Below are 22,244 nucleotides of genomic sequence, written 5' to 3'. Positions count from 1 at the left end.
CACTGCTCATATCTGACCAGCAGAGAACACACATTGCTGTGAACCCAAACGATCTATCAATGACTGCTCCTACCCTAAATAAGACCACTGCGCCTAAACAACATCTTAGTGTAATGTGCTGAAAATATTCCCAACCCGCGCCGTTTTAAACACGTCTAAACCCAGTGAGGAGTGCCACTAATCTGTTGTTTAGCTCTCTGTTAATCAGATATGTTAGTGACAGAAAGTCTCTAGACAATCATTACATTTAGCTGACGTCTGTCTGCAGATTGTCTTCCGTACGCAGCACCACGATCGCCCCTCCAACGTCTGCGGCCTCCTGTTTGTTGTTTTTAAAAGTAGCTGCTTAAGAAGAATGCATCTCCCAGCACATGCTAAACCATTTTTGCTAACAGACGGCCCTTTTCAAGACCCATAACGTAAGCATAATTTTAATCACATAAATGGACTTAAGGAAAAACACAGACTCCTGCATCAAGCAATTCTGTGGCTTATCCTGTCTTATCTGCCACCTTAAGATGCGTTAATCAACACATGCAGGGTTTATAAGAAGTTTAGGAGCTTAAAATGAAATGATTATGGGTTCTTTTTAATCACCCCAATCAATAACTGGATGTCAGGTGCAGAGGACAAGCTTGGATAAGAGTAATCTTAAATATATCGGCAATAAAGAAAAAAAGTGTTAAATACTTCAAGCGTATTACTAGAGCTACATAATATAATATGCCGTATTCAAATCATGTATTTCATACTAAAAAACATCTAGGAAAGACAGAGCCATACATTCTTCTATGAGACCTGACCTGACCAACACCATGTTCATAATATAAAATCATTTAAAAAATGTTTTTTCATTTTGTTAATTCCACTATTTCAAACTTTTTTTTTTTTTAATTATATATATATATAGTCTTTATTGGAGTTGTTATTCCAATTAGAAAAATGTTTATCAGTGTGGGCAGCTTTAACATGGAATGCACTCTGATTGTCAATGATTCATTCATGCAATACATAACGTACACTGCCCATCTTATACAATGACTGTGTTAGGAAGCCTTACTGTAGATACAAGGGCTGGTCTAGTCAAAGGGAAGCATGCTGGGGAGAACGTTATCAACATTATGCCACCTGCACAGAGTGCAGTTCAAATAGGTTCGGGGTCACTGAAGCACCACAGGGGTGCCACGTAAAACATGCAGGTGCTCCTAGTGAAATAAACTGGAAATCTGGGGTCTACATTTCTCTTGCAGTGGAAGAACCTGCAGATGTGCTAGATACAAATTCTTACTACATTAGAGCAGTGCTTTACATGCAAAAACAAAAAAAAACCAAGCAAAGCAAAGGATGCAAAATGAACATGGTACTGTACTGAGAAACCTTAGTTTTGTAGTTGGGTTTATACTGAAGCATAAAGGAGAATAAGCGACTGTTAGCCAGGATTGAAACTCTTTATGCTGCCTGTCCGTAGCTCTAACTACTAGGCTGTACTTGAGTTTAAAGATTACAATTGGGATATTCACAGTGCAGGGCTGCACTGCCATGGTGTCCTGTCTTTGAATTGTCAAGTACTAAGAAGTGTGTCATAGGGGTATTTGATCAAAATCAGATTAGAACACTGATCCCCTTAACTAGCATAATGTTAGAAAATACAGGATTATGGGTTAATATTAGAATCTCACAGGGTAATGAAAAAAACAAACAGCAGATATTAAAGTCTTCTCTGTACGGCAATAGCAATAAAGTACTAAGCTGCCTTTCTATACAGGATCCCAAGCTGTTCTTTATACTCCAGCTGTAGTACTGAAGTTTATTGCAACCAGAATTCTTGTTCGCAAAATGTAATTCACAAACCCAACAGGGTAATAGATAGCCATCATGCTGTAACTGCTTGTATGCTGTAAAAATAAAACACAAGTAGTCATTTCTTCTGACCAAGTCTGGTTACCAGGCTCTTGTTTGCAAGACAGTAAAACAGCATCCCACAATATACAGTAATTATAAAGCAGCGTGGTCAAAACTACAATTCAATGGTACTTTAAATATAAAAGAATAATTATTTTTACAAAGAACCTTTTTAGAAATAACATTATCTGTTGCATTTACTGTTTTAACAGTATCTGGAATCTACAGTGCTCTGTAGCAACAATACACAAATTAAAGTACTGTCTCTTTAAATTCTATCGATGCAAAAGAAATGCAATAGATTTATTATTGGACCAGTTAAAGCCCTAAAAGCAGCTCCTGGGAACAGCTATTGGCAGCCCCTTTAATTAGTTTCCGAAGCTGCTGCTGCTCCTCTAATGATTGTTCAGTTAATGTCCTGAATCCCTCAAATCAGCAAGCACAAAAAAACAAGAGGAAAAAGACTATACTGTAAAATAAATCACTAGGCAAAATACGTAAAAATGCACAGACACACAGATCCAGACATCTGTATCTCATTCCACCCTGATTTAGTGAGGATATTTATATATATATATATAAAAGACAGCGGAAAATATTATTATTTGTTTATTTAGCAGACGCCTTTATCCAAGGCGACTTACAGAGACTAGGGTGTGTGAACTATGCATCAGCTGCAGAGTCACTTACAACTACGTCTCACCCGAAAGACGGAGCACAAGGAGGTTAAGTGACTTGCTCAGGGTCACACAATGAGTCAGTGGCTGAGATGGGATTTGAACCGGGGACCTCCTGGTTACAAGCCCTTTTCTTTAACCACTGGACCACACAGCCTCCTATATGTATTAATACAGCAAAACTAACACATGCTGAATGCACACAGGGGTCAATCTTCCTGCTATCCCATTTAAAATAAAAAGCATGGTAAACGAGTCTTGTAGTCCATGTGCGCAGACATCCACAAAAACAACATTTAAGAACACATCTGTTAAAGAGAAATATTAAAGTCTAACAGGACATTTTAATAAAGCATGCGCCTCAAAACACATGATTGTCCTGACTGCAGAAAGTTACAACAAAAAAAGGCAAATGCTCTCTCATGCATATATTTTAAATAGCTTTTTCTTTTTGTAATTTCTTTTATTAATAAAAGGGTAAATGCCCCTGCTTGTAAAACAAACACACACGCAAAAAAAAATGAATGCCTTCATAAACTTATTAAGTAGGCTATTATCCGGGCGAAGATGCTTTTCAGGAGATTACATATATATATATGGTAAGCTGAATGAGGACAAACTAACATACTTTCACCGTGTTGCCCCAGTTTGTCCCCCCTCCTGCTGCCAGGCTGCTAATGAGGGCGCCCGGACGGTCAGGCAAGGTCATAATCTGCGTCAAAGCAGCTAACACCCGGGTCCCTGACTCAGCAGAGAGGGGAAGGACCTGGATCAAGGCAGTGACAGCTAAGGCTGATCAAGCTGTCTTATCACCATGCACACCATGGAGAAAATCTTCATAATCACATCCTAAACTGTCAATACCCTTCATCCCAATCGACCAGCGCACATAATGACCCCAATATTAACGACCCTAAGCCTGTTCATAAAGGAGGTGCCAGGCAACAGGGCGATTGTTTCAGTAACTCGAGCCCATCAGGTGACTGAAAAGATTTCATTCCACTAAATTATGTATAAAGACATTTCCCCAGGATATGCGATCCAGACAAATATGTAATACCCGGTGCTTATGGACACAACTGTTCTCCTGCTAATGCAACGGATATGAAAATGTATAGGATTTCAGAGCACTGGCACACTGTGTTGAATCTGTTACTAGTCTGAAACCCTGTACCTTTATATGACCTTAAAAAAAAAATAGCTACCTTAAATATGCATTCTCTTTTTCTATATAGGCAATGGGATCTGGGTCTTTTTTTGTTGTAATTGTTATTTATTGTGAATTCTACAATGTTTGTAATTTATGCAATGCTTGCTAAAAGCATATGAACTGCAGCGTTGGAAACTGCAGTCCACGTCAAACCCTATCATGCTCACATTGCCAAGCAGTGTGCCACAATTGAAAACAGCAACTGGATAAGAGAGTGGTTTTGTACCCATACCATATTAACCAGACCCCAACGACTGGTATGAAGACACTTTAAGCATTAGTGCGCAGCCCATGCAGCCCACTACAAAGTAGGATGAAACCACTAAACTAATTTCACTAGGACCGCAAATAGCCAACATGCACAAAAAGAAGAAAATCAATCTCTCGGAGGTATTTTCTGCTAAAGGTAATTGAATGTATTCTAGTTTAGTAGAGTGTTGGGTGCTGAGGTCATTAGTTCTCTCCCGGTATATCTGGAAGCTTGTTTACTACAGGCATATTCACAGCACAGCTGAATGGAAGCCCTCACTAAGAGCAGAACACTCATGTTCTCTCCGTTCTTCTTTCTTTCTTTTCTAATCCCATTCCCTATCAGTAACGCACTCAGAGCTGGGCCACACACCCAACAGAGGCTGCCGTTCCCCCCGACTGTAGTAGCAATAACAGACTGCACTGTTTCCTCCGTTCTAGATCAAATATGTTAATAAAGAGAGCCGCACTATACGAATTTAAACATTTGTTGCGTCATCTTAGCGAGATCTCTAGCATTGCGTGAGTCTTGCAAATTTTTTTTCGAATAAATGACGAGAGGCAGTTTAATCAGATTCTATAGTGGGGCCCCCACCTTCACCTCCAAATAAAAAATGTGTTTCTATCAAAAAGCTTTTCATAACCATACAGTAGCCCCTCGCTAAACCGGATATATTTGTCCGACATACGGACGGTGTTGGGTTTAAAAAAATATAATTTTAAAAAAATCGCACACACATACATTAATAGTGCTCAATGTATTTTAAAAGTATAAATCATTGTGCTGAAATAACACAAATGTGTTTTGGGTAGGCTACACATTACATTATGAAAAAAATATAAATCTGTACAGCACAATACCTAGCACACTTTTTTTTTTTTTACTTTAGTCTGTAGGCTACCGGTAACACAAAATAAATCATGCTGCTGCATTGTACACATTGGTGTACACAATTATTTTAGCGTGTTTTAATTATTATTATGATTACCATCATCATCTTGGCCTAAGTAGCCTGAACAATTAACACAAAATAGATCATGGTGCCACACTGACAAGTTATGATTCTTAGACAGTCAATTCTCATTAATACAAATTTTAAGGGACCAGCAACAAATTTTGCATTATACCACTAATTTGTATTATAAATGACTACCCTTTAAGCCAAATGTATACTGTCAGTTTCTATTTAAGTGAGTCAGGGGTGCAGTGCTAAATTGTGCACAATTACAAACCACCTGCACATTAATAGAATATGTGTGCTTCCTATTCCCTATACAGATGCTCTGAGTGAGCTGGAGGGGTTAGCAGCACATGTGTGCAGTCTAGTGCTCCTGACACGTTGGGGGAAACCAGAAATGTCATAGAAATTGGGTTTTCAAGGCTGGTTTGCGACAAGCGCAACACTTTAGTACATCTATCCCTCAGTGTACTACTGATCTGATGACAGAATAAGAAAAATAACAGGGCAAGAACACCCAAGCCACTACTCTCAGGCCTTGTTATGAGTAATAAAAGCCGCCTAGAGAAATCTCACGGACAAAATGACAGCTGTTCCACCTGTGTGACTGTGCACCATTTCAGAATGGTAATAATTAGCGGTCTGATAAAGGATACAGGGCATTCAGTGCTGTGCTGTGTCTGGTACACAAGCAAACACTGTGAAACTGTATGTAAAGAACCTGACAGCTCTTAGTAATAGGTGATGAATGTATTTAATTACTGTTGTCAATGGTACTGTAGCTCTGCAGCTATTGCCCAAAGTTTTGCATCACCCTACAGAATGAAGTCATTTTGCTTCAAAGTTGAATGAAACCTGCTGCATAATGCTATGTTAACATATTGAATTACACACAACTTTGTAATTTTCCATATACTCAACGAAAAAATCCTAAAATTCTAGGTGCTGCAAAACCTTTGCCCATCGCTGCACACTTTGCATGTTTAACACAACGTGAGGTCTCGCAGATTCAGTAACACTCTGGAATCGTACATATTTAGAAAAGCTCTTCTAAAACGTTGACATGTTTTATAACACTTCATAAAAAGGGGTACATATTTAGAAAAGCTTTTTATACCAGTGTGCAATTTGCACCATTTTGTTTTGTTGTGAAAGTAACCAAAATACACCAATACTAATGTCTAAAAAAAACAGTTAGGAGGTGGACTTCAAAGTTCTTAACTTTATTTCCTTCTCACTAGATTTTAACATCTCAACTTTTATGTCACTTTTGTAAAACCAGTGAAAACTTGCAGAGTGGAGTAAAAAACAAACAGATTTATCAAGGTCTTTAAACCAAGTTCAATTTGCACAGTTTGGAGTAAATCAACTTTTAGGCAGTTATCATATTAGAACCACTTCATCCAAACCCTTACGTGAACCTTTTTAGTGGACTGTTATTTATTCTGCAACATTAAGAGTTTGCAAACTGGTAAAATACCTCAAAAGCACGTTCTACAAAACAGCTTTTAAAATACCAACAAAACAAAGTATACTTTCTACCCACCTAACCACTCTTAGTATCAGATTTTAAAAACTTTCCTTAAATCTGGGGGTGGGGGGTGGGGGTGGAGGTGGGGGATCCCCACTTGAAAGTGGATTTCTCATCAAAAGGGATGGGGGAATCCTTCCTATGAGGCATTCTTCATGTGGGAGTAGTCATGAAACTGGGTCTTTTCCATTTGACAAGACTTCGGTAATTTCCCTTCTTCCAACTAAAAACAAACTTCAGAAGATAATCAACAGCAGGGCGTTGGATACCAGATGCTTCAGAAGAAGTAAAACAGGGTAAATAATAAGATGCATTTCGATGCGTTTGATACGAAGCAGCATGACGTTATCGATTGCGATACTTCAGGATACATCAGAGTTTCCCCGTCTACTACAATTACACGCTCAAGAGTCCTAAATATCAAGTTGTGTTTCAATTAAATCATTTTCAGTAAACAAGTGCTACTCCAGAATGATAGCTCTTCTAGTCACTTCAACCCTGTCAGTTATCAAAAGTACAGGATAAGAACTAAGATAGCTATTTCTGTTTTTGCAATAACGCCAAATCTTTCATTTGTTTATATGCATTATTTTAAATTATCCGATCGCCTAGCAGCACCACCATAGTTTATGCAGCAACATGCTCGGATCTCGACAAGCAGCTCAGTTTATATCAGATGTAAACATCAAATCTCAATAACACCAAGAAAATTACCCTTTAATAAAATGTACAAAAAGGAAAAAAAAAAATGGTTTGCTGAAACTTTAATTACCGGTAGAGCGTTTTTTTGCCCACATATTTTGGCCTTTCAGTTTTTGCAGGGATTTACCACCTCCTGTACCCTAAATCCTTTTTATATTAGGAATTGCTGCCAATTAAATGCATGCATTTGAAAACAGCAGACAGGCTGTCAATTCCAGTTATACCTAGAAAAAAATGAATATGGACAAAACACTCAAGACCACAAAATAAAAATTCCCCATACAAGACCTGGCTGAGTGTTGCCTGGGGGGGGAGGGGGAGGGCTTAGGTCGGCCAGGGTGTCCTTGGCCGACCTAACCCCCGTAGGCTGGCCGGGCGCCTGCGGGCTTGCCTGTAAGCTGCCCAGAGCTGCGTTATCCTCCGACGCTGTAGCTCTGAGGTGGCTGCATGGTGAGTCTGCAGTGTGAAAAGAAGCGGTCGGCTGACGGCACACGCAATCCCCTCAAGAGCCTCAGGTTTCACATTCCCTGTGCCAGTCAAGGAGCACGTGCGAAAAAGCTCAAGTATACATACCAAAAACCTGGTTCTGCACAATTATCGCCATAATCACAACCATTTAATTTAAAATGGTTAAAATATTTTCTGAAGTATTCTGTACTTCACAACTTCTGTCAAAAAAGTTTCTGTATGGTTACCCTTTTACTTAGCTGTATATAAACATATAAACAATAATATTAGATAGGTACAAATATCCCAAGATTATAGCTATAACAAATTATTTTGCTATTTAAAAAAAAAAAGCCCATTTACAGTTATTTTATTTATTTATTTTTTTTTGCAATCCGCCAAACAAATTCAATTTGTACAGACCCCTCTGCATCTCACTTGCTGGTCTAAATTCAATGCAAATCGAATTTCATAGATTGTACATCCTATTATCTTCTCCAGCCAGCCCTTTATTTTCCTCATCGTACGGTCAAAGAACAGCTTCTCGAAATGTGCTGGAGCCTCGGCACCAAAGCTCCCGTCGTCTCCTACTCACGAAACCCAACGCGATTAGTGCCAGTAAGTGTTCGGTAAATTTATTAACATCTTTACTTGTAAGCAACAAAGGTGTTTTGAAAATGAGCCTAACAAGGTTAGCCACGGTTTTAATGGAATACTGCTTCCTCTGTTATTCCATCACCCTGACATTCAAAATTGTGTGGTTCACAGAAGCTGATGGCTTCATGTTTTGTCAAGCGAAACCCTTGTCTTTACTTCATTTAGCTATTTAAAAACTGCAATTAAGAATCAATCCCATGCGGAAAAGGCAGTTTCGGGGTTAGCTGTTTTTTTAATTTGTTGTTCTGCTTTTTTTAAGAACGTAAACTTCTAAAAACGCCTTAAAGACTTGCAGCTACACAGAAAGGACAACAAGATAAGATTTGTATTTTTTTTAAAAAAAGTATTTAAAAAAATAACTGCTTGACAAATAACAGTGATCAAGAAACACTTTGAGAAGTATGTCATGTATTCTGGCTGGTTAACAAACAAATTCAGCAAACATCATATCTTCTGGTTTCCGGAGTATGTTCTTTTATTGTGTTCGAGAGTTTTTCATCTCATAGTCCCGGCTCTATCCTATTACTCTGCTTCCCCTCCCACCGCACCATGCTGCCTGCCAGTTATTTATTCCGCCAACAGGGAAGCCTGTTGTTTCACGGTCTGTCATTTTAATCTTGGGCTATTGCTAACAAATAAGTAGCCATTTCCTTTTCCTACTGACCTTTAATCCTCATTAGATCAACTGGAGCTTCCTGAAGCCCTGGCCTGCATCCAGCCTACACCCAAATAGACCATCCCAATCGCTGCTTTGCCCTGTGTCTCATGTCAAAAGCCTGCTTACGGATTTATTTTTATTTATAACACATGAATACTTCATCTCAGCGTCTGTCTGAATGCATTACCGAGTTTCTTATTAGCACTACTTGTGTTTCTATTGCATGAGAGGGGACAGGTCTGGTTGAAGATCGTATGCAAACGTATGGGGCGACAAAGTAAATTTGGGCTTGATATCCCCTTTAAGAGAACCAGTAACGCAGTGGTGATTTTAGCCAGCTTATTCCATTATTGATTTTTTTTTTCTTTAGAAATAATTTAACTTTGTTAGCTTTCAATTGTCTTTTATTATTATTTGTTGTTTTACAACTAATAAAAAAATCAAGATTAGGTTACTACGACTACTACTGGTAAACGTTTAGATAGGAGAGGTTTGAGATAGCAACCACTCAACTAATGCAGTAAGAAATTTGCAGAGTTATTTCTTGTCACTTTTTTTGAGCTGGGATTGTGCTTTACTGGTAAGTTAGCACAAATAAGAATTGTAAACAGCACCGTTTATAATGCATTTAGTCTACAAGATTATGAATATTTCCCCTACGTATGCCATCATAAATTACTCTGGGATGCGTACCAGATTACTAAGCAAGTTTTTGAGAACACAGCATTTGCTGTGGTAGCTAAGGGAATACCTGTTTTCTCTCTTTGAGTCTGTCAAAAGCTGTTATTAATTAATCACGCTCAATATCGTGATGAATTTATATGGCGAGATTCGGTGGCAGCATCGGTTTAAAATGAGGTGAAGAAAATATTCTAAACTTTCCACTCCAGACAGAAATCTCACAGTAAACCTGGGTTAACCTTTCGATTCTGCCAGTTAACGCAAATGAATTGAAAAAACCCAGGAATGGTTTAAAAACTTTGATTTCACAGTTATGCAAAGCAGGGGAAAGGGCTCCTTCTTTGAAGTCACACCTCGATAAATGTAATAACCGTGATGGAGAAAAGAAAGCACACGGCGTACCGCGTGTAGGTTTAAAAGATTACCTCCTTTTCATTATACTGATGTGGATATCGTCTTCCTGTTTTATTTCAGTGTGGTCACCATTTGCCCTTTCGCTCTCTTCACTCTCGTCACTGCTGAAGATTGAAGACAGCTCTTTCTTAGGGATTCGGGTTGGGGGCAATGGGATCGTTCTCTTCTCCGCCAAGCGCCCACGATTCTGAAAAGGACATTTTAAAAAGAGGTACAAGTGTCTCAGCATGTCATCTTCCACTCAGCCCTTGTGTAAATCACACATATACAGCCTGCAATCACTGCAGGTTTCATTTCAAAGCCTTGCATTGATGTTGTACAGTATGGTAGGTAGTGGAAAGCAAAGCCTCTGTCGTCATTGTGTTACATGAAATGTTTACTGGGGTGTGTATGCAGTAGTAGCCTCACTCCAGTTTAGGCTAACCTCTGAAGACAAAAGAATTTCAAACCATCACATTCCTCTTACCTCACAGTGTTTAAAAGGTACCTAAACTGTTACTAAAACACTTCAGGTAAACATTTTTAAAAGAAAATGTTACTGTTTATTGGAATGGCCAGAACATGCATTATTTGTATTAAGGCCTAGGTAAAGGTAACAGCAGCTCAACAGTTATTCTGTGGCAAATGAATCAATACAAATACACCACCGTGACTAAACCAAGAAGCAAAACAGTACACAATTCTTACGAAACGCACTGTAAAATGGGCATTGCTGTTCAACTGAGCACCCTGAACTCTCTCACACCTCTAAAACAGCAGGTTCTATTAATTTTTGTTCAAAAAAGTACCAGTAAACATGAAGATGCTACTATATAAAATCCAAAATACTGGGATTTCCGCTTTCAAGTGACAGAAGGTGGAAACCCCAGCAGACAAGCAGACAAATTTGCAGCCTATAATAAAATCATTTTATGGTCATTATTGTACTTTTGAGACAGTTACTTACTCAGAATGACCAACCTGGGACCTATAATACCAGGACTGATTTATTACCATTCATCCACATACTGACAATGCCTCAGAAACTACAGCCAGCAGCGATCAGCTGAGTAATAATGCTGAACAAATAAGCTAAGTACAGAAGTATTACATGCAAATCAATTACAATTTAGTCCAACCGTGATCAAACCGCCTTAAAAGCAAGAAACCAATAAAACGAGGGCATAAGCGCTGTAAAGGGACAATTCAACCCTATATGTTGTAAACGCCAGTAACAAGTTGCTAGAGGTTAACATTGTTCCAATCCAAATAAAAAAAAAGATGAATAGACATTTTATCATTATTGAGAGTGCAATATAGATCAGATTCCATTTCTTACAAACAATAGAACAAAACACACACACACATTACACTTCTAGTCCCATTTCGAGCATTTCATTTATTATTCAGCCCTAATTCTATTTTATAATACACAAGAAAAACCCAGAGTGTTTTTCTCTCTAATAGAGGGAAATGTGTATACTGCGACATCACTTCCTCCTACATGCTACAACTTTATTAAACTTTTGCCTTCGAGCGTAGCCTCACCACCGTCACCTTAAAAAACCTCACTCTTGCATATCCAGCCCTTGAGCCTGACACAGCTGTCTGCTCTCATGATTAGTAGATGAGGGAGCTGGTCTACCTCCTGCAGACTTCAAGATTCGATGGGTCTTAGTGCCCACTTTAGTGGGAGATAAGAGTAGTTTATCTACCCCCTCCCCAAGCTTCACTTCTTTAAGTAAAGATGCAAGATTAACATGTTCTTTTCTTTCATGCCCCAGAAAGAAAAAAACAAGGAGAACTATTCACCCTGGGGCCTAAACAAAGACAAAAAGAAAGCCTGCAGGGACAGGTCGCTGCAGTTTAACAGCTTAACAAGCAGAGAGGCCGAGCCACATTCTGGAATGGATGGACTTGAAGCTCATTCCTTCCGTGTTCCGAGTGGTTCTCTGTGACGCAGAGCTCCCCAGCCATCGGCCACAGCCTGGCATGTCCTCTGGGCTATTTGATGACAGGAGTGGAAGGGTGAGGGAACGGAAAATCTAGCCAACAGTTCAAACAGGTGCAGCCCCAGTGGACTGGTTTTCAGTCGCTTTTTAAAAAAAAAAAAAAAACACACACACACACACACAACACGCTAAGGGTGTTTATCTGTGCAGATTTTCTACAGCAAGAACACTGCTTAAAGTAAACTGTTTTACAAAAGTTTCACAAATCTAGGAAGCTACAGACTCTGGGACCGAAGGGACGATGTAAATCAACATCCCCCCACCCACCTTTTCTTTTTGGAAATGCTAAATCTTTTCCACAAATGAAGGAAGACGCTCATTTGGAGCTGTTCATTTCACTGCCAGATTCTGCAATCTACACTTCCAGAAGGCAAGGCTGTACAGCAGGACTTTTAAATAGCTCTCTTTAATAGGAGCTCGGTCAATGGGGTTCTGTAAGCAACATCCTCTGTAGTTTTGTAAATGGTGAAACCTCAAAAGGCTCACGTGGCAGATAATAGCTTCTTCTGGTGTAAGCGTTCTTATTAACAAGGCTTCGCTGCATTTCTTACTCTAATTAAGCCCACATGATAAATGACAAGCATACCCACACAAACCTGGATGAGGACTTCAAGAGCAGCAGCTTGTTAAAGTCGAAAATGACAAAACTACTCAGGTACCCCCTTGACCACGGTATGCAGTACGTCTGTTCTTTATATTTAAAACCAAAAGAGAACAGCCAGTGTGGAGTAAATCAATGGGATACACGTTTCAGACATAATGTGGTAATTAACCCATTGAAGAGAGTGTTACATTTATGTCTCGCATGCTCTTTTCATTTCCTGCACCATTAATTATTTCTTTAGCCTCGATTCTGACAGAAGAAAAGGGTTTTTTTTTCTACAATTTTTTTTTTAATGAAATATGGGCTATTTCCAATGTATTAGTAATTTTAAAAGTTTCATTTGAGTTAACACAGATAAATAATTTTTTTAAAGTTTAGAAGAGGATTAGCTACTTTTTTTCCCATTTATAATAAATACGCCCTTTTTGATCTTGATCTGTTATGTCATATTAAAATCGGACATATTTTCAAAGCATTCACTCCAGTGTTTAATGGACTCTTATTTTTTGACAGAGGCAAAACTAGACCCAAACAGATAATATAATCCAAGTTCAAGTTTTTTTTTTTTCTCGTTTTGCAACATGAATTTTTCTCCTTTAAAAAAAAATAGGAGTTAATTAAAGAATAGAGGAAACGCTTTGAAAATACTATTATTACAGCACACTTTAAAAATCAGGGTTTTTTTCTACAACCAATCACACGCCCTGTTAACAATCCAATAAAAACCCTGAATCACGATTCCAGCAGCAGCTCTGGAAACGATCTGAGGAGACGAGCGTCATGTAAGTGGATATTTTATAAGCTTGCTGGGCTATGCTGCGATGGGCTGACCCACAGGTCACAGCAAGGAATATGAGATCTTGCCTACCACACAACAGCTCTGGTAAAGCCCCAGGGGCGTGAAGCATACTCAGTTATGCACCACTTCAATAAAAAAAGGCCCCGCCAGTCCAACTGTACCTCCAGGAAATAAAGCTCCCTATAGCCTCTTAGTAAGATTTGGCAAGATTTGCAAGAATATACCCACACTACTAGTTTTATCTGTGTGGAATAAGTAGTTTTTATTTTTATTATTTGTTTATTTAGCAGACGCCTTTATCCAAGGCGACTTACAGAGACTCGGGTGTGTGAACTATGCATCAGCTGCAGAGTCACTTACAATTACGTCCCACCCGAAAGACGGAGCACAAGGAGGTTAAGTGACTTGCTCAGGGTCACACAATGAGTCAGTGGCTGAGCCGGGATTTGAACCGGGGACCTTCTGGTTACAAGCCATTTTCTTTAACCACTGAACCACACAGCCTCCCACATTTTACTGCTAATTAAAATCTGCTTAAAAAGAAATTAAACCCCTAAAGTGCACCTCAAGTGCATTTGAACGACACTAATTAAAAAGGATGACCAGGCCATTTTCAAAATTCAGCTAAAAAGGCTTTTTACTATGTGGCCTTATCGCTTCACAAACATTTTTATGACAAGTGATTTTTTTTTTTAAGACTCTGAAATAATTTATTTACGTTAAATCTAAAATCAGTCATATCAGACAGAACGCGACAGAAAACACCGTTCTTCTTCAGTGAGAGCGAATGTGTGTGGGCTGCCATATTCCAAAACAAGAGCCCTTATGAAAAGCAATGCTGAGGAGGCAGGATGCTCGGTACTGATTCCATCACTGAGAGCCGGTGACTGCTCTGGTGAGGGGGAACCTACCCGGCCGCCCACCTGCCTCTCCTCTCTCTGCACTGACGCACCACTGGGGGTGGCTTCACTCTATTTCCGGCAACACTTCCACCACAGAAAGACTCTCCAAAACAGAAAACTAAAACCAGAACTCGCTACCCACACATGGAGACTTCGCATTTATATTAAAAAAAAAAAAAAAAAAAAAAAGATGACGACGATTACAATCTCAACTTAGTATAGTAGCATGTGGTCAAACGATTTGATGGACATGGAAAAAAGCACGCTGAACTTTCCGATAATGCTACGAATAGGCCCTCCCACATTTTAAGTAAATGCGTAAGTTGTCAAGTGGGGTGCGAGTGAGTGTGTGTGTGTGTGTGTGTGTGTGTGTGTATTTATTTATATACACATACACCCCACTCAATAATTAACCAATATAACCGCTAACAGACCAGACCCCCTATTTTGCCTGGGCTAATTCAAGTTGCCGTTTCTTATTTCAGTTTTCATACATCTTTGCATTACACTGCAATATGTGAATGCTTTAGGTCGCACATTATCTACCCTCTATAGAGCAATGGTAATTATGCTTATTTTGTCATTCTATTCAGTGCTAAGTACACAGTGATTATATATATATATATATATATATATATATATATATATATATATATATATATATATATATATATATATATATATATACACAGTACTGTGCAAAAGTTTTAGGCAGGTGTGAAAAAATGCTGTAAAGTAAGAATGCTTTCAAAAATAGACATATTAATAGATTATATTTATCAATTAACTAAATGCAAAGTGAGTGAACAGAAGAAAAATCTAAATCAAATCCATATTTGGTGTGACCACCCTTTGCCTTCAAAACAGCATCAATTCTTCTAGGTACACTTGCACAAAGTCAGGGATTTTGTAGGCATATAGTCAGGTGTATGATTAAACAATTATACCAAACAGGTGCTAATGATCATCAATTCAATATGTAGGTTGAAACACAATCATTAACTGAAACAGAAACAGCTGTGTAGGAGGAATAAAACTGGGTGAGGAACAGCCAAACTCAGCTAACAAGGTGAGGTTGCTGAAGACAGTTTACTGTCAAAAGTCATACACCATGGCAAGACTGAGCACAGCAACAAGACACAAGGTAGTTATACTGCATCAGCAAGGTCTCTCCCAGGCAGAAATTTCAAGGCAGACAGGGGTTTCCAGATGTGCTGTCCAAGCTCTTTTGAAGAAGCACAAAGAAACGGGCAACGTTGAGGACCGTAGACGCAGTGGTCGGCCAAGGAAACTTACTGCAGCAGATGAAAGACACATCATGCTTAGTTCCCTTCGCAATTGGAAGATGTCCAGCAGTGCCATCAGCTCAGAATTGGCAGAAAACAGTGGGACCCTGGTACACCCATCTACTGTCCGGAGAAGTCTGGTCAGAAGTGGCCTTCATGGAAGACTTGCGGCCAAAAAGCCATACCTCCGACGTGGAAACAAGGCCAAGCGACTCAACTATGCACGAAAACACAGGAACTGGGGTGCAGAAAAATGGCAGCAGGTGCTCTGGACTGATGAGTCAAAATTTGAAATATTTGGCTGTAGCAGAAGGCGTTTGTTCGCCGAAGGGCTGGAGAGCGGTACACGAATGAGTGTCTGCAGGCAACAGTGAAGCATGGTGGAGGTTCCTTGCGAGTTTGGGGCTGCATTTCTGCAAATGGAGTTGGGGATTTGGTCAGAATTAATGGTCTCCTCAATGCTGAGAAGTACAGGCAGATACTTATCCATCATGCAATACCATCAGGGAGGCATCTGATTGGCCCCAAATTTATTCTGCAGCATGACAACGACCCCAGCGAAAGTCATTAAGAACTATCTTCAGCGTAAAGAAGAACAAGGAGTCCTGGAAGTGATGGTATGGCCCCCACAGAGCCCTGATCTCAACATCATCGAGTCTGTCTGGGATTACATGAAGAGAGAGAAGCAACTGAGGCTGCCTAAATCCACAGAAGAACTGTGGTTAGTTCTCCAAGATGTTTGGGCCAGCCTACCTGCCGAGTGCCTTCAAAAACTGTGTGCAAGTGTACCTAGAAGAATTGATGCTGTTTTGAAGGCAAAGGGTGGTCACACCAAATATTGATTTGATGTAGATTTTTCTTCTGTTCACTCACTTTGCATTTTGTTAATTGATAAATATAAACTATTAACATGTCTATTTTTGAAAGCATTCTTACTTTACAGCATTTTTTCACACCTGCCTAAAACTTTTGCACAGTACTGTATATATATACACACACACACTGTATTTAGCACCGTCACCGTGCATGTAAAACATCTCACAGGAAACGCTTGAAAATCAAAAGTTACTATTAATAAACCATTTGCTGTTACTTTTAAAATGCAATAAAATGGTTTTGTTCAACTGTTACATTCTAATTCTAGACTGGAAACGTTCACCATTTTCTTTTACTGTTATTGTGATTCAATAAAAATGTATCATAATACCGCAGTTCGGCCCTTGAATACAACTCAGTTTGTCCCCCATACCCGTTTAAAGTTAGGGTACGTTATATTTTTTAATAACTAATTAAAAGTACAATGTGCTGAAACACAGAACTACTGTTACACTGCACGCAGGCATCAGTCTGCGACATTCTTTGCAGCTGCACAGCTCTTGCACGCGCCCCCCCAGCGTTCTCCCTGGGGGATGAATGCCTTAATGAGTCACGCGCCTGTCTGCCTTAACCTCTGTGTGTGTGAGCTCGTGGGCGGAACGGCGGGCGAGCTCCGGGAGGGGGTTGCCACATAAGCCCGGCTGGTGTGCTTCAATTAAATAAATGGGGGGGGGGGGGGGGGGGTCAGAAAGGATTGCATTACTGTTTTATTATTTCATTTTTTATTATTCAATTACTGGGAACAGTAGGCTGTTCAAAACGGACACTGCGATTCGTTTTTCACATATTTTTAACAGAACGTTATGGTTTCTATCCCCAATTTATATTGCAAAGAATTATAAAATATCTGTCCCTTGTACTACAAAGCTTTCGGTGCAGTATTATTATTATTATTATTATTATTATTATTATTATTATTATTATTAATGCATTTGCCTCCGAAATTTCTTTTGTTTTTTTACCGTGAAGCTGACTGCAGTTGAAATGGCTGTTTCAGCTGCAAAGTTTGCAAATCTAAACATTGCGGCAGACGCGAGCGTTTCCAAATACAGTACTTCTCGTTTATCTGGCTCCCTGGGAGGTCAGTGGCTGCTTACTGGCGCGTGCAAGCGCCTGCCTGACTCTGGATGGTTTGTACTGAAGCCTGAAAAGGTCAAAAGCGAAACGGTGTTATGGACGTAATGGAAGACGCGAAAGCGATCTCCAGCACTCTGGGAGGCGTGTGTGTGAGCAGTATTTTAAAAATATTAATTCGTCCATGTCATAATCACTTTATAGCAGTAAGAAACGTCTTGGGATTTGTAAAATGCAACATAATAAATATGCATTTACAAAAATTACACGTAAATAAATAATGTATATATAAAAAAAATACTACAAAGTAAAAGTAGTTTACCTATAATTATTTATTAATAATAATAATAATAATAATAATAATAATAATAATAATAATAATAATAATAATAGGTATAGGAACTAGAATATACGTTCAAATATTTATTCTGTGGTACTTTATCGTATTCTTTTGTAGTTAAAATAAAAATACGTTTTTTTCTTCTCCAGTAGTCGCCTACCGACTTCCTGTTTACCAACATATATATATATATATATATATATATATATATATATATATATATATATATATATATATATATATATATATATAACTCATAAAAGTTCTGATTAGTTTACTTTTTGTAATGCCTGTAAATTAGACCAGTAACTTTACAGTAAACCGACCAGGGAAGTAAGCCTGTTTCTCACTGCCGTAACGGTATCAACGGTAGTATATTGATATCTTTGAAGATCTTTACGGGCAAACAAAAGCGGGTAAGAAGATGTATTTGTTCAAGGAGGTGCAAGCCTTGACAAAACACACGACAGCCAGGAAAAAAAGTCCCGCCCACATCCGTAACCTGGCAGCCAAGAAGGGGAGATTTAAGTTTAAGATCTGGCTTTAATAAGAGCCAGACGGGGATTGCTGACTCAAACAGCAGCCAGGTGTAGAAAGAAGGCTTGTTTTTTATAGCTGGAAACCACAGAAGCATCTGAAGACCAACGCCTGTATTCATTAGTCCAAATCCACAAGACGTAAACACGCTCTGGTGCTCCGCTGCGAAACGGAGGTCCGGTGGTTCCTCTGCGCGGTCCTAAAGGCGCTCACATTCACTACCCTCGTCTCTGCTTATATTCTTCACACCTGCTTGATGAGATTTCCTTGTCTTCAATCATTAAAGAAGTTGTTTTTTGTGTTTTTTTTCTTCTTTTTTTTGTTAAATCTCATTCAAGTGTATCCTGGAATAATAATAATAATAATAATAATAATAATAATAATAATAATAATAATAATATATTATATATATATATATATATATATATATATATATATATATATATATATATATATATATATATATATATATAATATCTTGAAATCCCCAGTAGGAGAAAGGTGGTTAAATCACACATTATATAAAATATACCAGGAACATGGTTAAAAAACAAAACAACAATTACCATGACTTTAACCATTGCAATCTTTACCAACTTCTGATTTTGAATACATTCTTGCTAAATTCCAGTAGATATGTGTACAGTGCTACTCAGAAGAGTACAATGATAAAACCACCCATGTACAAGAGGAGTTCAGAGCTGTTTTGGGCATAGGCACATTCAGATTTCCTTCTTCTTGTAGCATTTCCACAGCAGTAGCATTGGTCTTCATCATGGTATACTAACTAAGGGATTGACATGAATTTATTAAATAAAGAGCTGGCGTCAATCTACTGAGAATGTCCGGATTATCTCATTTAATCTAATTCCACTTAAATCGCTGATACTAACAGGCTGCAGCTTTTCCTGTCTTGAGGAGTTCTTGTTGCCATGGCAGCACAGCATCAGTACCATGGGACTTAGAGCTCTTGGTACCAACTCCATTGCATGAATCAAACTGGAGGCAGAGAACTCTGTTGGGGGAGACTGCACAGCTCACAGTTAGTGCGTTTACCACAAGCAGAAGTGTCACAGCCTGGCACGGAGGAGACTTGTCAGCTGACCCACCACAGTCAGCGTTTTGTAACCAACAAGGCTGAACAGACCTTATGCGTCACACGTTTTCAGTTCCAAATTACGTACCTCATTCGCTGATTCGGATTTAGAATTTACTGCGGAGCTGCTGTAGCAGTCTTGTCAAGATATCACAGTATACAGGGCGAAATACAACGCCGTTCACTCTCAGTATCTCTGGGGTTTCCTTTAAAAGATTTGAACTCGTAAAAAACAGAGAATTTAAAAGGTCTTTATATTTTATGACATGATTTACTAGCTAGCAGCAGCTGACCGTTTTCAGTTGCAATTCAGTGGCTTTCCTTGACTCTCTGGATTTCATGTGTTGCCAGCTTAGAAACTTGAGTAGACCGTTTTGAAGTTTAGCAACAACCCCCTTTTCCACCCCCAAGATTTTTTTTAGGGAAACCCGTTAGTTAACACCTTTTAATGAAACCAGATATCAGAAGATATTTATGGCCCGGAGGAGAGTGTAATTTCCTATCTGCCTCTACAGGTTCTGCTGAAACAACAGAGAAAAGGAAACACATTTCTCCAGAGAGAAGGAGGAGAGCAGTGGTCAGGCAAAGAGTATTCTTAAAGAGACAAGACCCCCCCCCCTTTTTTGCATCATACATTTTAGGTTCAGCTTGTCTTTTACAAAATGTGTCTTTTCATTTCTCACAAAGCAATGAACACAAATCAAAAGGCATGCATTTTTAATTTAGATTCACATTCCTGTTTTTACAAAATTGACGTTGCTCCAAAGAGGAAAATAAAATGTAAAAACTGTATATACCAGGTTATTCAAAAGGAACAAACTAGTAACTGAAAAGAAAAACAATATTTTGCTGTGAAATCAAGGCAGTTGTAGCCGTTGTATTGCATACTGTTTACATGACGCTGGTGAACAAACTCTACACCAAACTCCGGCCCATTTATAAATAGAGTTTGGCTTAACTAGGGTTTGGCTAATTCAAAAAAAATATTTAGCAAATGATGACTGTTGTAAAAAGGTTGTACAAACTGAATGGAACTGATAATCCAATTTATAGAGCCTGGTAAATTAAGAGGTAGTACTTTGTACAGGATGTAGAGAATTGAGGAACCACATTTCTTTGTGATCAAAAAGATACAGAAGCAGCACAAGGAAATACTGCAGGCTATATGTTCTTCCAAACAACACACAGGTTTAGTCTGCAAATTCAGTTTTGTTCCCAACTATATCCTCACACGACAGCCGGTTTATTTATTTCTGTGTTCGTTTTACATGGCTGTGTTCGTTACAACTGTGTTCGTTTTACATGGCTGCTTAGGCATTGTCTTGCAAGCTTTTGGATTCTAAAGTAATGAAAACGTATGGATAGCTACAGTATATGAATCTGCCAGCCCCCCCACCCCCCCCCCCCCCAAAAAAAATAAACAAATAATAAAAACTTAAATATTTAATGCAGTTATAAAAAGTATTAAATGGCTCCCAAGTCATTAGGTTACACACATCCAGTCCTTGAGCATCACAGCCCCGCCTCCATAGTCTCTGACCTGTTTATTTATTCATATACATGTTATTGACTTCTTGTTGCTGGAGAATAGGTGATTCTTTGAAAGGGTATCATTTTAATTTATTTATTAGGCATAGATTTCAAAATCACTCTCTCAACAATGTTATTTGCTGTAATGTAACTGGGGTAAGGAGCGTTAAACTAGCAGAGCAGCACGCTGAAGCACACGAAGATTACTTACTAAAATATGAATAGCCATTCCTAAAACGTTTCATCGACATCCTGTCTCTTGCAGTTTCAGCTCCTCAGAGTTTAAAAGTTTTTTTCTTCACAATTTACCAAACAAATAATGGATTTAATGTTCATGATCGGAAACAGTCTGGTCTTGAACTTCCTTTAAAACCTGCCTGCTTTGTTGGCTCTTAACACCATGTCTGGCTTTCATCACCAGTTCAGATTTTGTGTACCTGTTCCCATTAGCGTACATCTTTCATTGATTCTGTCAGCCAAGTTAGCAAGTCCATTTTTTTAACCTACACTTTATAGGGAAGCATGCATTCAATTGAGGGGAAAAGTTTAAAATCCAGTGTCACTCTTTTAAAGATATCTTGACTACCTGCCTGCAGGCTGTTGTTGTTATAGATGTGATATTGGCAGTGCATGCTTAGTTTGCCCCAGGGAAAGCGCATTACATTTAGAAACATGGAGTACACTGCATTAGGTGATTATTAGGAGTCAACAACATTTAGGAGCAATTATTCCTCCTGAAAAGAAAAGGGACAGGGGACTAAGTGGAAAGATGATAATCTATGAAAAGCTGTAATATCTGCATAGCTTGTTGTAATTTAGGAAAAGCAACACACCAGTATGTTATGGTTATGATCTCCTGCATCACAGGACTGTGAATTCTAGAGGGGGAGGATTTGCACTGTCAAACTGAATACATGATCATTACAACAATGCCGTTCTTAAGGAGAACTTGACTGTGCACACATCTACAGAAACTACATGAAACGGGAGTTGAGCCAACGTGAAGAACTGTTTGAGCGAATTTCCAGAGAGCGTCATGGAACAGTCGCCTGCGACGGAGATGGAGAGCTTCCTGTCCCAAGCTCTTCCTCCTGTGTGAGTGTGCGTCTGTGTGTATTTATT

General features: G+C 38.8%; 1 protein-coding gene across 4 annotated transcripts in view; it reads right to left on the bottom strand.

Moving 5' to 3' along the window:
* LOC117963666 (sterile alpha motif domain-containing protein 11-like) overlaps positions 1 to 22,244 on the bottom strand; it is a 55,509-nt gene that overhangs the window by 27,883 nt on the left and 5,382 nt on the right. For all 4 annotated transcript variants that reach the window (XM_058993225.1, XM_058993226.1, XM_058993229.1 and 1 more), the window contains exon 3: positions 10,099 to 10,274. In XM_058993225.1, the coding sequence (XP_058849208.1) occupies positions 10,099 to 10,274 (176 nt within the window). The remainder of the gene's footprint in view (positions 1 to 10,098; positions 10,275 to 22,244) is intronic.

Source organism: Acipenser ruthenus, chromosome 20, assembly GCF_902713425.1.
Source record: "Acipenser ruthenus chromosome 20, fAciRut3.2 maternal haplotype, whole genome shotgun sequence".
NCBI classification, from domain to species: Eukaryota; Metazoa; Chordata; class Actinopteri; order Acipenseriformes; family Acipenseridae; genus Acipenser; species Acipenser ruthenus.
Note: the sequence above shows the minus strand (reverse complement) of the source record. Positions and strands in the feature narration are given on the sequence as shown.